Genomic DNA, 15777 nt, shown 5'->3' with positions numbered 1-15777 from the left:
AAGCATCGCCCCTCTTTGAATGGTTATACATTGAGAACGATGCTAAAAACATTCTAAGATTGAAGCCCGTGCATGTGTAAGCAAAGGAAAATTTTGAATGTTTTACCAATATTTTATTATTGCTTTACTGTTCCAACATAGACGATGTGATTGGAAGCAATGTGTTGACCATCTTGGCATGGTAAACGAATATTAAATTATAAGTGCGTCATTCAAATGAAAATTCGGGGCAGTCTCAGTAACGCCCAGCTTATGTTATAATCATACTATAACTGAGCAGATCTACACCCTTTAGGAGGTTCTTGTTGAAACTGAAAAGTGATATACTGAGTACCTGAAATTACCACAGACCTAGCAATGTTTTAGGCACTTTCTGAGGGTTACATGGTCTTTGACGTATCCGTGTTCCAGAGGTTGAGTATTCCATGCTTTTGATACCCGATCCTACACAACATTACTTCTGTCCATACACAAGCCTCTCTTTTGCAAATACAGTACCACACTGCTGGTCATGAGGGGAGCAACGCGCACAAGAGCTGAGGCAGGTACACCGGACTAACACCTTGGTGAAGTCCGAAAATTACAGTACAGAAAAGCCAAAATGTTGAGGACCCACACTAGTGCATTTGCTATTTTCTGTATTTTTTTTTTTATAGTGCAAGTGATATTTTATATTCATACTATAACTGAGCAGACATACACCCTCTCGGAGGCTCTTGTTGAAACTGAAAAGTAATAAACTGAGTACCTTAAGTTCCTACACAACTAGTAATGTTTTAGGCACTTTCCCTGGATGTGGACCGCAGCACTGACTGATGCTCACAGGTCCAATCCTCCTCTTCGTGTAGATCATCTAGGGCAGGGTTCTCCAAAGTCTGACCGGATCCATGCCACATTTTTAGCATTGTCCCATTTAGATAAATGTGGTTATATTTAAAAGTCTGGCCTGGATTCGGGTCTCCAGGACCGACATTGGAGAACCCCGATCTAGGGTGAAGATGATTACTTCTTGGGTGCTATGGTTAGGCCTGAAACCCAGCTTATGCTCTGCTACAAGGTGATTTTGTTGCCAGGTATCACTCTGGAACCTCTTTCTGGTTATGTTTGGTGTGAATGGTGTGTCTGTTGGGAGGAAACGAAAACGTGTCTGTGTACAAAGAGTGAGGCTATATTTTATTCTTCTCAGTTTTCTGGTATATTTATGTCATGTTTTACTCTTTGCCATCAACATACTGACGAACTGTTTTGTTATGTCGCATATATTTCCTTTTTTCACTAAATTCATCCTTTAATAGTTCATATTTTTTATTTTGTATACCGTTTTATTTTTATTGTTTTTATCCTTCTAGCTGCCGGGCACTCCAGTGTTTTCTCGGAGCATTGTTCGCACTTTAAACAAGCATTTGCAATGCAATAGGTCTCGCAATATTTAAGTTTGAGCTATTATTATTGTAAATGGCAATGCTTTTTGCTTTTTGTTATAGTTTTTTATTTAAATAAAAAGCAACATATAAGTATTTGTTGTTAATATTTTTTATATAGTATATTAATTTATTTGCATAAAATACTAGAAGAATTTCTTAACAAAAAAGTTTCAGTTGATAAAATGTTTATTTGTACATTTTAATATCAAATAGGTAAGTGTGAACAACACAAATATATTGTGCAAACAGTGCAAAACATTTTAGTTATAAATATTTTCGTTTTCTGAGGTAGTTTGTAAGAAAATGGTTGTAAAAGGCAAACACTCAAATTCAAATGTAACATATAAAAGTACAGTTATAACTATTAAACATACATTAATAGTATAGTATAATTGTAAACACCACAAAATCGTGCAAATAGGGCAAAATATTTTAACCATAAATATTTTCGTTTTATGAGGTAGTTTGTAAGAAAATGATTGTAGAAGGCAAACACTCTAATTAAAATGTAACATATAATGGTACAGTTATAACTATTAAACATACATTAATAGTATAGTATAATTGTAAACATCACAAAATCGTGCAAACAGGGCAAAATATTTTGACCATAAATATTTTCGTTTTATGAGGTAGTTTGTAAGAAAATGATTGTAAAAGGCAAACACTCTAATAAAATGTAACATATAATGGTACAGTTTTGGATAGTAAACATACATTCGTAGTATAGTGTAATGGTAAACATCATATAAATATTGTGCAAACATTGCAATGCTGTTGTACTCATACTGTTCTTTTTTTTTTATGAACATTGTTTTTCAAGAAGCGACTTTTACATTCTAAATTAGGTGCATTATATAAAAGTACAATTTTGCACAAAAATATTTCTTTGTATTAGTATCATTTGTATACTTTCAAAGAATGACTTTAGATATGGAAATTCACATGTGATAAGTGTTCTAGGCAAAAAAAAATTTTTGTAGTAGTTGAAGGAAATTTTTTTGTTGTCATTTTTTCTTTATATTTGTTCAAGGACATCTGTGATGCATCCATTGCAAAACAAGACTTTTAGTTTAATGGGTAAATATGCCATTAGTGCATCCTCAAAGTTGTCAGTCTCTGGTTCTATTCCTAAGAAGTCCATTAAAGCAATATTCACAATGTCTATTGACTGTAAATTTTCGTTTGTTTCCACTTGAGCTGTCATCGTAGTATTTTCCTGTAATATTTTTTCAACTCCATATAAGGTAATGAAAATTGTTTCCTTTGGAGGTTGCACAACCTATTGAAAAATTGTTGTAAAAAACCATTATTGTTATATTTGCATTATTTCTAAAATATATGCAAGTGTTATAAATGCAATACATCAAGTTGTAGAAAAATATTTAAATACTTCGGCAGCATACATTAAATGAAAAGTCAATATTATAAATAGAGGTACTTGCAAGTAGCCTTTTATTTTATCGAGATAGTGGCAATCTTGTAGTCTATATATATTGGTAGACATGTAATAGGTATGTTGCGGGCATTATTTTACTAAATCATCAGTGTATTTACATTTTTATTGATTTAGTAAAATAACAATTAAGTTATTTTTATATGTGTAGGCATATAGATGTATATGCTTTCTTTGTAGATTTTTTTTGTATTGGTATTTTACAATCAAATTTCTCTAATTGTAAAATACTAAAATATTTTGCATGCATTATATGCATGTACGTAGACTTATGGTAAGATATGCAAAATTGTGATTGCATATTTTGTTTAAGCTATTGCATTGTAGTATATTATGGGGGTGCTACAGGATGTTTAAGTAATATGCTTGCTTGTTGGAATTTTCTATTTGGAATTCAGTCTCAGTTTTAAAATGCTTGATTCATTTTGTACACTTACAATTATATAGTAACATTCATGTATAATTGAAGTCACTTTTATAAAGGATTACAGCATGATAAAAGATGCTAAAACAATTACATTAATACATTCATATAGCTAATCAAGATAAAAACCTCAAGAAGAAAGTAAGCACTAAATGTAGCATCAATGTAAACATTGCTGCAGGGCATGCCAAGTTGAATAGTACTAAAGAAGAGGCCTATATAGGATGTAAAGTACAGTAATATGTGCAAAATAAGCCAAGATTTGATATAGCATTTAGCAGCAATTTTGCAAATTAATGCAAAGACATATCATATTAAAAATAATCATTTATATATAGCAGTCTTTTTTAAAAGTTTGATATAGCATGCAAATAGATGGTACAAATATGATACCTATGCTAGGCCTAAAGTGCCATAGTATGTGCAAAATATACAAAAATTGAATGTTATATTAACAGGAATTTTTAGCATCTAGTGCAAAATTTGACAAGTGAGGTAGTATCAGTTGGAGAGAGGTCTAAATTGAGAATAAAGTGCAATAGTGTGTGCAAAATATGCAAGGATAACTATAGTGCAATTAATAACGTCTCTTACGTATTTTAGTAGCAACAAAAGAATGGCTTAAATCTGGCATAAAGTGCAAGTATGTTTAAAAATATGCAATTATAAGTAAGGTGCAATATCAGTTTCCTATGTATTTAGCAACAATTATATATAGAAAGTTTTAAAAGGTATAGGTCCAGAGGGGTACAAAGCCAAGGGAACAAAGATAATGATATCTAAAGAGATAATTATAACTAAAGTTCATGTGTATGAGAAATGCAAAACGTTTTGCAATAGCTTACAGGGGTAAGTAGGTGTCTGTTTTAATGCAGATCATATTATAATTGATTTCCTGTGCTCGATATAGTTAAGAATATAAGTTGCTAGACGGTAACATATATTAGGGGTTGACAGGTCAAATAAGAGTTGCATTGCAACTGTTATATCACACGTATTGTTTTTCTAAAAATAGTTGCTTTATATAAAACTTGCTAAAACTAGTATAAAAGTTGTAAAGTGGTAAAAATTGGCAGAAATTCTGTTTCGATCCAATTGCATGGGCACAGGCTTATTTAGTTTACTCCAAAAATACATTTGTACATATTGTTACCTTGCCTGAAAAACATTATTGTGTGGAAAAAAGGATTAAAAAGGATAACATTGGTGTTGTATAGTTTAGAAATTTCACTTACTTGTATGATTGTATGTCTTGTCGTATTTAATATTTTTTCTCCGCTAAATTCGTGTACAGTCATATGAGTTAGCTGTACATATGTTCCCAGATTAAAAATAAAGTCTGTTGCTTCTCTCCACAGACTTATCTTAACAGAGTCGGTAGCATCTTTTATAGTGATGCTTCTTATTTTTGTTTCTTGTCCTTTAACAATTATGATTCTTGTATCTTCAATCTGTAATATAAATTTTGTTTTTAGTATTGAGTTAATGCAGTCACATTTATGTATTGTTTTAATTTAATAAATCTGTTTACACATTTTTATTAGGACTATATACTTTTGTAAAAGAATAGCATTTGTTTTAAGCAATCAATATTTATTTCTAAATTATTTACTCACCTTATATTTAGTCGCGATTTGTTCTTTTGCCCTTATTGTAAGTGTATTGAAACTATCATGTTTAAAGTACTTTACTTACCTTAGTATTACATAAATGTGTTACTATCATACTTAAAGCGCTTTACTTACCTTATAATTGAAATTGTTTGTTGCTGTATATTTGTAAACATTGTATTAGAGTTTTTTACTTACTTTACTATTGAAAGAAATGCTATTTTCATATCTGAAGTGCTTTACTTACCTCTTAATTTAAATTGATTGTTGCTGTATATTTGTAAACATTGTATTTAAATTTTTAGTACAAAATAGTATTAAAATGTATTTCATACTGGATAACATTGTATGCAGAAAGCATTTTCACATTGGTTTTTGTTATTGTATTTAATCTTAACTGTAATTACTACCAAATGTAAAATGCTTTACTTACCTTATACTTGATAGGTAATTTTTACTCTAAAATAGTATCATTTGTCTATAATTGTTTGTTAGTAGTATTGTTAAAACTCTACAAAGCATTGGAAGAATTTGTGGTGTAGAATACTGCAAATGCCATTTGCTTTTCGGAATGAATATTTATTAAAGAAGCAAGCATATATAAAGGGCTTTACTTACCTTATAGTTGGTATTTAATTGTTATTCTTAAAACTTGTATTTTGTTTTGAAAATTGTTTGCAAGTAAGCAATGTGATAGCTCACTTAATATTAAAGAATATTTTTTAGGCAAAGTACTAATTCAATTTTTTCATAGAATGTAACTTTTTAGGATATGCAAACATATGTAAAGCGCTTTACTCACCTTATAATAACTACTGATTGGCTGTATTTCCAATGATTTCTGGGGGCAAAGTGCTAATTCAATTTTTTTGTAGAATGTAATTTTTTAGGAAATGCAAACACATGTAAAGCGCTTTACTTACCTTGTAAACTATGGATTGGCTGCATTTATAAATTTTTCTTGGATATTTGGTAATAACAGTTGAAAATAACATTGGATATTTATTATGTTCATATAGTATAGCATGTACACTGCAAATTATTTATACATATGATTATATGCAAATTATATGTACAATTGCATAGCAAACAGTTATATATAGGCATTTGTGGAAATGTTTTTTGGGCATTACAAAGGAGATGAATTGCAAATATCATAGTAATAGCAAATAATTTACTGCATCTTACCTCTGTTACTGTTCCAGATACACTTAGTAGTGTTTTTATGGCAGCTTCGCGTACAGCCTTAATAGGAGAGACTGGCGGTGCCACTGGATTTAAAATATACTGTGCTTCCTGGATAAGAGATCGCGAAATCGAAAGTGCAGGCATTCTTGCAATTTTTGTTTTTTTGGTTATCAATATTACACCATCTTTCAAAATGTAATTTCTAATCATGAGTCCATTTTGTTCTTTTGTTTGTTGATAGTATTCTTCATTATAACAAGTTGATTTAATACATCCAGTTTCATCTGCAAGTGACATGTGGTACAATACTTTATTCTCATTTTTGGCATTTCTGTAATAAGTTTTAGATGAACATTGTATAACGTTGACACGGACTCCTTTTTGATATGGTTTGGCATCTACTTGTCTGTCGTTCTTGAGTTCTTCAATAGAAATCATCTGTAAAATATAATGCATTAAGTTAGAATGGTAGATAATGTTGTAAAATAAATATATACAGACAGTAATGTAATGCTTTATTTAGATAGCTATCCATATAGGTTTGTGATCACTGTAATATGATTCTAAAGTGCCACAATTTATAAAGCATGTATTTGTAAAAATGTGGTCTAATAAAGAATTGTAGTCTGTCGTAGCTGTTGTTATTCTTTGTTCGCAATTGAAATATGTTAGCATGTGACTTAAAAGTAATTTAGCATTGTGTGTTGTTTGTAGTAAATCAATATTGAAGTCACCCATTATTATATATTTATGGAGTGGGTATGCATTCATTGTAGTTGTCAATATTGCTAAAAATGTTTCTGTTGGCACTTTGGGTTGTTTGTAAACAAATACTATTAAGTAATTTGTGTTGTTTATTGTTTGTGTTATTGTCAGTATGTCAACTTGTTGTGTTGTAGTAAATATTGGATTTATAATTATTTGTGCTTTGGAATAGATTGCAATTCCATGTTTTGTTTGTTTATTGGAAAAATTGTCAAATATTACACAATTATAATTATCTATATTATATGCATTGCTAGGTGTTTTGTGTGTTATATTAATTTCAGTTAAGCATAATATGTCTGCGCTTAATATGTTATTATCAGCATTCATTGATTTGAAATGTTTTTGTAATGATCTTATGTTATGTGTTATTATTGTAAAGTATTTGCTATATTGTGCTATTTGTGTTATAGATATATCTAATATCATGTCTGTTTTTAAGCGTAGCATTTCTTCATGTACTTTATAATGTGTTGCTATCTTATTTTCATTGAAATTTTTCAAATATATATTTTTCAATGATTTTGCTCGACTAATTGCTACATAATGTAAGTGATGTGTTTTGATGTTATTAAAATGTATATATAATGGTTCTATTGTCTGTCCTTGTGTTCTATGTATAGTACGTGCTGATGATTGTCGTATGGGGAATTGTTTTCGTATAATAGTGATACATTTTTTGCTGTATTGAAATTGACGAGAAATTTTAAATATTGGTGTCCAAGCATTAGAAATACTTGTATGAAATAGATGCTTGTTTTGTTGTCTTGTTTGTGTACCTATTTTCTGATTGTCAAAAAATATCCAAATAATAATTGGGATATCATCTACACAATCTACATACTCAACTATGCCTGTTGCACCATTAGTTAAACCATCATTAACATTAATGTTTGAAGTTAAATCATATCGTAATTTTATTGCAATATGTAATGTCCTTGATAAATTCATTGTTTGTGTTGCATTTGTAGGTAATCTTTCTAGTATTGCTTCTTTTGCCTTTGCACTTAGGTCTCCTGCTACTGTATCTATTGCTATTGTTGTGTACACAGCATAGTGTTTCATGTGTTCTTGTAAAACATTATTATTAATTTCATCTACTTCTTTATTTGTACCCATTATATATGGTATTGATTTCATTGTATGTAAGTCAGGTTGTATTTCGCGAGTCTTTAATGTTTGTATATCATCATTAGTATGTTCACCTATTCTTAGTCTATTAAGCATTTCTGCAAATGGTAAATCATTTATTTGTCGCATTATTTTAGTAAGTTCATATAATTTGAAATTAGCTTGCCACAAGTTTGTACTTAATGGTGCATACATGTGTCTTGAATTTTCAAATATATATGAATCAAAAACAGGTTTCAATTGGTAAAAGTCTCCAATAGCTATTATAGAAATTCCTCCAAAAGTATTGTTTGAGGCTTTTATTTCTTGCATTCTATTGTGTATAAAAGTGAGCATATTTGTTCCTACCATTGAAATTTCATCTATTACTAATACTTTTAAATGCATTAGTTTGCTTTGTAGTGCTGCTCTATTTTCATGTGTTAATTGTTTATATGATAAAGTTTGTGAGATTGGAATTTTGAATGTGCTATGTAATGTTTGTCCACTAATATTATGTGCTGCTTGTCCTGTTGGTGCAGTAAGCAAGATATGAATATTGTCTGGATTTTCTCCTGCTTTGGTATTGTAGTATCTTAGTAATGTTTGGTAAAGTGCAGTTATGAGAAAACTTTTACCTACTCCAGCACCTCCAGTACAAAAAGTAAAGAAATTTGTTGTTTGAGTTTTGAGCCAATGTAAATGGTGATACACAAAATTTAGTTGCTCAGATGTTAAATTTTGCATTATGTTATTGTATTCTTCTTCAGGTAATAAATTATTTACCAGTAAATCTTCTTCTGTTGTGCTTCTAACTCCTAAATCTAGTGACAAGTCGTAGTTTACATTATCATCATTATGTGCAGGTATTTCACTGTCATCTATTGGTATTTGTTCTGTTGGTGATGCTGGTGATATTAGTGTATTGTCATTATTATGTTCTACATCATCATAGGGTGTTATATTTTGCTTGTTATATAATGAAAAATTATTATCAATTTCTATTTGTAACTCCAGGTATCTTTCGTAGTATGTATCTTTGTCTGAAATTATATTACTTTCTATTCTCCAGGGGTAAAAAAGCATTAATAATTCCCTGTAATAGTCTTCTGGTTCATTAATTTTATTAAATTTGCGATATCGTATTATTTTTTTTTTTTTACGGCAAGTGTATTTTTTAGTAGTTTCATTGGAAGTTAATTCATTTATTTCAAGTTCTTCATCATCAGAACTATAAAAGTTTGTTTCTAACAGTAAATTATCATAACTGTTTTGTACTTTTCTTATTTTACTCTTTGGTACTATATCATATTTAGATGCATAATCAGCTAAAGTACATGTTTCTAATGTTATTGGTCGTTTGCTATACTTATTAATTATATTATCAAGTTGTATTTTTGTTGATGTTTCTGGCATCATGTTAATTGTATGCATGTCTTTCATTAAGTACGTCCGTTTGTCTGGTAAACTTGTATTAATAAATAAAAATGATCTAGAGCTTTTCCTTAATGGCATTTGTAGAATTAGATAAGCAGCTTCTTGTGCACTAATTTCAGTGCAATTCAAAAATTTGTTTCCAATATGCTTTAATTGCTCTTTAATGTTTACATTATGAGAGACTTCTTTCGCGGCTTGTGCTATTATTTTGCTTAATCCTCGTTGAGATTTACTCAAATATGATACAATATATACTGCACAAGCATATGCATCTAAGACATATTGTATATCTATGTTAGCTTGCCATGCCTGTAATATTATTCTGTTGTAATTATTAATAAAAGATTCAGCAGGTGTTCTTTGCAAAAATATAGTTGTTTTGTTTATTTGTAAGCGTATGCATTTTATATATTGCTCTTCTGTCAATTCTATTTTGTGTAGAAACTCTTCATATGTGTAATGTGGAAAGCTTTCTGAGGACATAGTCGAATAGATAATATCAATTTGTTGCTTTGCAATTGTATCTTTTTTATCTAATTGTAATGGCTTTAATATTTTAGTACATGGCATAGGATATTTTGGGTATTGATATTTGCAAATCTTTTTATGTTTTATACGACAATTTTTAGTATGTCCATGTTTCTGCAATGGAAGTAAACATTCAAAGGACAGTTCTTCTGTTTTTTGACAAGTTATATGTTTGTTAATAAAAGATATAACTTTGTCATCTTTGTCTATGCTATATTGTGGTGCATTATTTACCCAAAGTAAAGCATGTATATGTGGTGATCCTCTTTGTTGAAATTCAACTCTGTAAAAATAATCTGATACTTTACCTATTGGATTACTCTTGTGTAATAATATGCAGTTAAATAATTTCTTTACTTGATAATCAAATTGTCGTGCACAAGTAATAGGATCTTGTTGTATTAAACTACATTTACTTTCCCAAGACATACTTTTGAATTCTTCTCTGGTGCATTCTTTAAGTTTCTTTATACGTAACAATATATTAATTAAGTGATACCATTTTGTTTCTGCTGCAGACAAAGTCAAAAAAAAAGTTGGAATGCCCAATTGTCTTATCATAGCAAACAAATCACGTTTGCAATTTTCCCAGTAAGGAGGAGAACTGCGTATTGTTTTCAATATTTTGTATCCCTCATTAAAGTGCAATATAGTTTGTAAATTTTCTTTTATGTCTTTTACTGTTATTATTTTGCCATCTGTAAAATGTTTTCTAAGTGATATAAATATTTTATCTTGTATTTGTTTAATTTGCAATTTTTTTAATTTGAAAAACAGATTAGTTATATTATTAGCTACTCTCTTATCATAACTTCTTAATTCCACTTTACATATTGTACTATAATGTACTGATACATGTCTATCTTCATTAGCTGTTCTACGTTTACCACAAAATATTGTAGGAAATGCTAAATATTCTGAATCTTTATCCTCAAATAATCCACGTGGTGTATTATGCTCAGCAGGTGCCAAACTCAATACAATTCTGTTATCGTCTGTTATTGTTTCATTAGTTAATAATGTATCTAAATTGCCTACAGGCATGTTGTCTGTACTACTTGAATCATCACTACTATTAGATGTTTGTAGACTATTTGTTTCAATTGGAACATATTCCCAATCTGAATTTATAGTTACTCCATATTCTCTAAACAAATCACTATTGTATGCTAACCATGAAGCTGCTCTTTTAACTATATTTGGTCTTACATTTTCATAGTGTGTGTATGATTTGTACTGTAATTTTCTTTTTAATTTAATTGGTATTGTCATAGTATCACTTATTTGTCTTGGTAATATTGTAACGGTGGTCATAACATCGGCTGGAACGTTTACTACAGCACCTGTTAAGGATTTTTGAAATCCACGTGGCAGTGTTTTAATTTGTAAAAAAGGTATTCTTGGAGATATTAATCTTTCTTCTAAGTCATACAAATGTAATTCAGGTGGTATATCAGGGAAACTCATGCCATTATAAACTGAACATGGTGGTATTTTATTTTGAATAATGTACTTATAGCATGTATTACATGAATAATTACTTGGCTGGTTACTAATATTACATAATATAAAAGTCTTGTTGTGCATTATATTGCAGATATTTCTAACTGATTCTTTATGCCACATTTGGTTACAAATAGTGCATATATATTCAGGTCCATAATAGATTTCATTAATAAAATGATCTATGATGGACTTTGTAGCTGGTTGATTAATATTTGTATTCTGTGTTACATGTAATGCTACATTTTCAACAAAAGAATCATTATTTTTTGTTTGGCTAATAGTAGCATCCGGTATTTCTGAGTAGTCATTACAAATATTAGGGCTTATAGTATGTTCTGTTTTATTTGTTTGTTGTAAACTAATATTACCCTTCTTGTTAGTAACATTTACTCTAATATCTATAGGAGTAATAGGTATAGTTTCAGATGCCAACTTAACACTATAATGTATTATCATATGTGCAAGTCCTTTTTTATTTTGTGTAATTAGTCTCCTCTGAGTTTTTTGAAAAGAACTTTTAAGTATTGAATTAATAGTAATTGGTATAATAGTTAGTGATATTGATTCATAAATTAGGGGCAAGATGTTATTTGAAAGCATTGTTAGATGCTTCACTAAATGTGTTATTGTTGTACTATGTAAAAGTATTGTTTTGCAATTATGTGTTTCCTGACTTTGTGATGTTGTATTCAAATAATAAGTAAAGTAGTTGTTATCTTGTTCTGTAATAACAAATACAATTTTATTCAAGTACATTATGACAGAATTATATGTAGTTAATGTATTTTGTAAAGCAAATGTAATATTTCTTTGTAAAGTATCATTCTGTAATATTATATGTATTTGTTTTTTTTTAAGCTGAATTGAATATGTTGTATTATTATATTTAATGTATTTAGGTATGTCATTTATGTCTATATTTTGTGTTTTATAAAACATCAGCATGTCTTCATACATTTTTTCGCCAAGTTGCATTATATTATGTATCTCTTGTATGGACCAGTTTTTCATAAATGTTAATTTGTTGTAAAGTACAGCAAATATAATATAGCAAATATATAAGCTATGTAGTTCATTATCTTGAAATTTTGTTTTTAAAATGCTATTATTTACTTCCAATAACTTGCTATTACCTGTAAACTCATTATTGACAATGCTTATATTACTAACATGTAATGCTTTGTTTGAGAGTTGTTCGATATGACTATTTTTAGATTTTTTTGCGGTAACATTACTGACTTTACTTTGGCTAGTATCCAATGTTATATTTGATAGTAATTGCTCTTTTAAAATTAACTCTTCTATATTTGTTTTATTCTTTGATATTTTCTTTTTATCTTTTTTAAAATTTTGCAAGTGTTTAGTAACTTCTGTTTCTTTGCTAAGAACAGTAATTTTTTGTTTTTTACAACGTTTACTATTTTTAATTTTAGTGGAAGGTCTTTTTGTTGCTGTTTTTATTAAAGTAGTCGTTTCAGATAATGTATTTAAGGCTGATTTACCTACTTCGATATTTGTAGCATTTTCTGTAAGTGTACTTTGCAATCTAGATGTTGATGCTTTAACATTGTCAATGTTATTGCTATTTTGTTGTACATAAATGTTTGCTTTATGTACAAAAAAATTTGTTTTATTTTTTAATTTTTTTTCTTCTATTTTTAAAGCACGATTAAATGATCTTTTTAGTATTTTCTGAATATTTATTGCCGTTAATTCAAACTGGACATCTCCTGCATTAAATGCTTTGATGCTATTTGCTAAATTTTTAATATACTGAATTACTTCTTCAAAAGTTTTTTTTTTAAGTAGTACACATGTGCCATCATGTTGTGGCATTCCAGTCTCATTTCGGCTATGTGAATCAAATACAAAATAGCTATCTTCATTTTTAAAAATAGATATAACATAGACATCCATACAAAGCAATACTCCAGAAGCTGTTATTGTTAAATTTAATGCTTCTTGTATGTCTGGATATATCAAATCAAAACGTGTAAATATATTACCATAGTAAGCTTCTCCTAATTTAATTGCATAAATATCATTTCCATGTGTAATATATTTAGGCAGATCATCAGGATGCATATAATCCTGTTTATTGATGGAATGCATCTCTAAATATAATGCATTTCCAAGATCCATTATATTATGTAAATCTTCTGCATCCCATATATTAGCTATTTTATTTTGGTTGTGAATAATAGCAAAAGTACTGTTTGGAAGGCATTGTTTGCCTCTTGAATGTATAGAAAACTTTTCATGGCCTTGATGGTATTGAGCTTGTATGCTATTATGCATTATTTTATATTTACAAAAGGTTATTTGTATGTTAATATTTTACAAATTGTATGTATTTATTAAATATATTGTATATCTACAATTTTGTACAAATAATAACAAGTAGTCTGTTTTATAGGTCAGCTTTTAAATGATAATAACAATAGAAGAATAGATCTTTACCTTATTGTTTTCTTCTTCTTTATTTGAAGTACCTGAAATACAAAGTTTTGTTTAATATAATTAATAATATGTACATATGATATATCTGTAATATAATAGCATTAAAACAATATGCATGTTAAAGAACATATATTTTAAGAAACATGTTGAACCGGATGATACCAAGATGTTATAATAAACTTTTGTATGATTTAATATAAATATATCAAACATTTAATATTTATTTGGAGATGATTGCTGTAATATTGCACAAATATATTATATACAGCATCATTAATACATTCTATATCATTTAAAAGTATATATAAGTAGCATCTTATTGTCTATTTAGCTATGCTGGTGCTTTCAGGCTGCTTACATATTAGTCCTTACCATAATATTATAATGTTTAATTACTCAATCCTACTATAATGTTAGGCTTGTATTTCCATAAAAGAATAATTATACATATTTTGTTATTAATTTTTAATGTAAATTTGATAACAGTTTAAAATACTAGCATTTCTAATGCGATATATTTTCATAGTAAGTTTCACCTAATTGCTTTGCTAAATATTTGAACAGCTACTGCAACAAAAGAATACAAATAGCAAGCTCAAAAATGTGTATCTTTGTTTTCGTAGCAATAGTGGCATGCTGGCTTTATGAATTAGTGTGAAAGTTAGGTGTGCCATATTGCAATTGATATATTTGTAAATTATAAAAATGTTAACATAATGCATGCACAGCTTTGTGATATGTGTGTCTGTGGAAGTCATGCATTGATGGCTGGATGTTTGTCTGTTTATTTGAAATATGCCGTTTTAGTTGTTGATGTTTGCCTGGTGAAAGCATATATTGAATGTTGTTGATGTTTTTTTTGTGAAAGCATGCATGACAGATGGTGCTGTATGTTAAGTGGAATAGTGCAGTGTTATCTTCTAACAGAATAAAACATGTCAGTGTTCATTATTCACAGCATGAAAAACACCTGACAGCTTAAAATACTTGCATTTATAATGCAATATGTGTTATATTTATTAATATGTTAGCTATTAGCATTGCTAAATATCTGAACATCAAATGCCAAAAAACGGTATAAATAGAAACGATAAAAGATATGTTTTTATTTTTGTTGCAATAGTGGCATGTTGCATTTCAGATGAATATATTTAAAAGTAAGGTGCACAATAGTGCCATTGCTATAATAGCTAATTCTAATTGTGTCCAGAAAAGATGTATACATTTATGGTTGGTGGTGTGTGTGCATGTAAAAATTGTATATTGATGGATAGTGTGTGTGTCTGGTGGAAGTATGTATTGTCAGCTGGTAGTTTTTGATTAGTGAAAGCATGTACTCATGGCTACTGCTGTTTGTGCATAGTGTAAGTGTGCACAGCTAGCTGGTAATGAAAGCATTTTGTGAAGGCTGGAAGGGTGTATGTTTGTTAGAAGTGGGCTTTGATATTTGTTGATGTCTGCTTGGTAAAAGCGTGTACCAATAACTAATAATGTGTGTTTCTGTTGAAAATGTATACTGCCAGCTGGTGGTGTTTGTGTTTTGTAGAGAAGGTACTAACTGTTGATAGTATATGTGGCTTGTAAAGCATGTAGTGATAACTGAGGTTATGTATGTTTGCTGAAGCATGCACTAACAAATAAGGATGTGTGTATGATGAAAGCATGCAGTAATGTCTAAAGGAGTATGCTTGCTAAAAAATTGAATGCATACAGTAAGAAGTAATTTGCCACTATATTATTCCTTAACTTGCAATGTTTACAGTATTATTGAAACATATTGCACATAGCAGTATTCAATCTGCATTGTTCATATCATCACTCAATGGCTAATGTCTATATCACCACTTAATTTCCATTGCTTTTAATGGT

The 15777-nt window shown here is 29.2% G+C and overlaps 1 protein-coding gene across 1 annotated transcript; it reads right to left on the bottom strand.

Annotated features, from left to right (window-relative positions):
- Positions 1-2442: 2442 nt before the first annotated feature.
- On the bottom strand, positions 2443-13917 carry LOC147712116 (uncharacterized). Its single transcript, XM_086920288.1, has 4 exons — positions 13909-13917; positions 6103-6540; positions 4540-4755; positions 2443-2706 (listed from the first exon to the last, which is right to left on the bottom strand). Exons 2-4 carry the CDS (start codon positions 6538-6540, stop codon positions 2443-2445), a joined length of 918 nt encoding a protein of 305 aa, XP_086776414.1. The 5' UTR covers positions 13909-13917.
- Between the last annotated feature and the right edge of the window lie 1860 nt (positions 13918-15777).

Source organism: Lissotriton vulgaris, chromosome 5, assembly GCF_964263255.1.
Source record: "Lissotriton vulgaris chromosome 5, aLisVul1.2, whole genome shotgun sequence".
Lineage (NCBI taxonomy): Eukaryota > Metazoa > Chordata > Amphibia > Caudata > Salamandridae > Lissotriton > Lissotriton vulgaris.
This window is presented reverse-complemented; position numbering and strand designations above follow the sequence as displayed.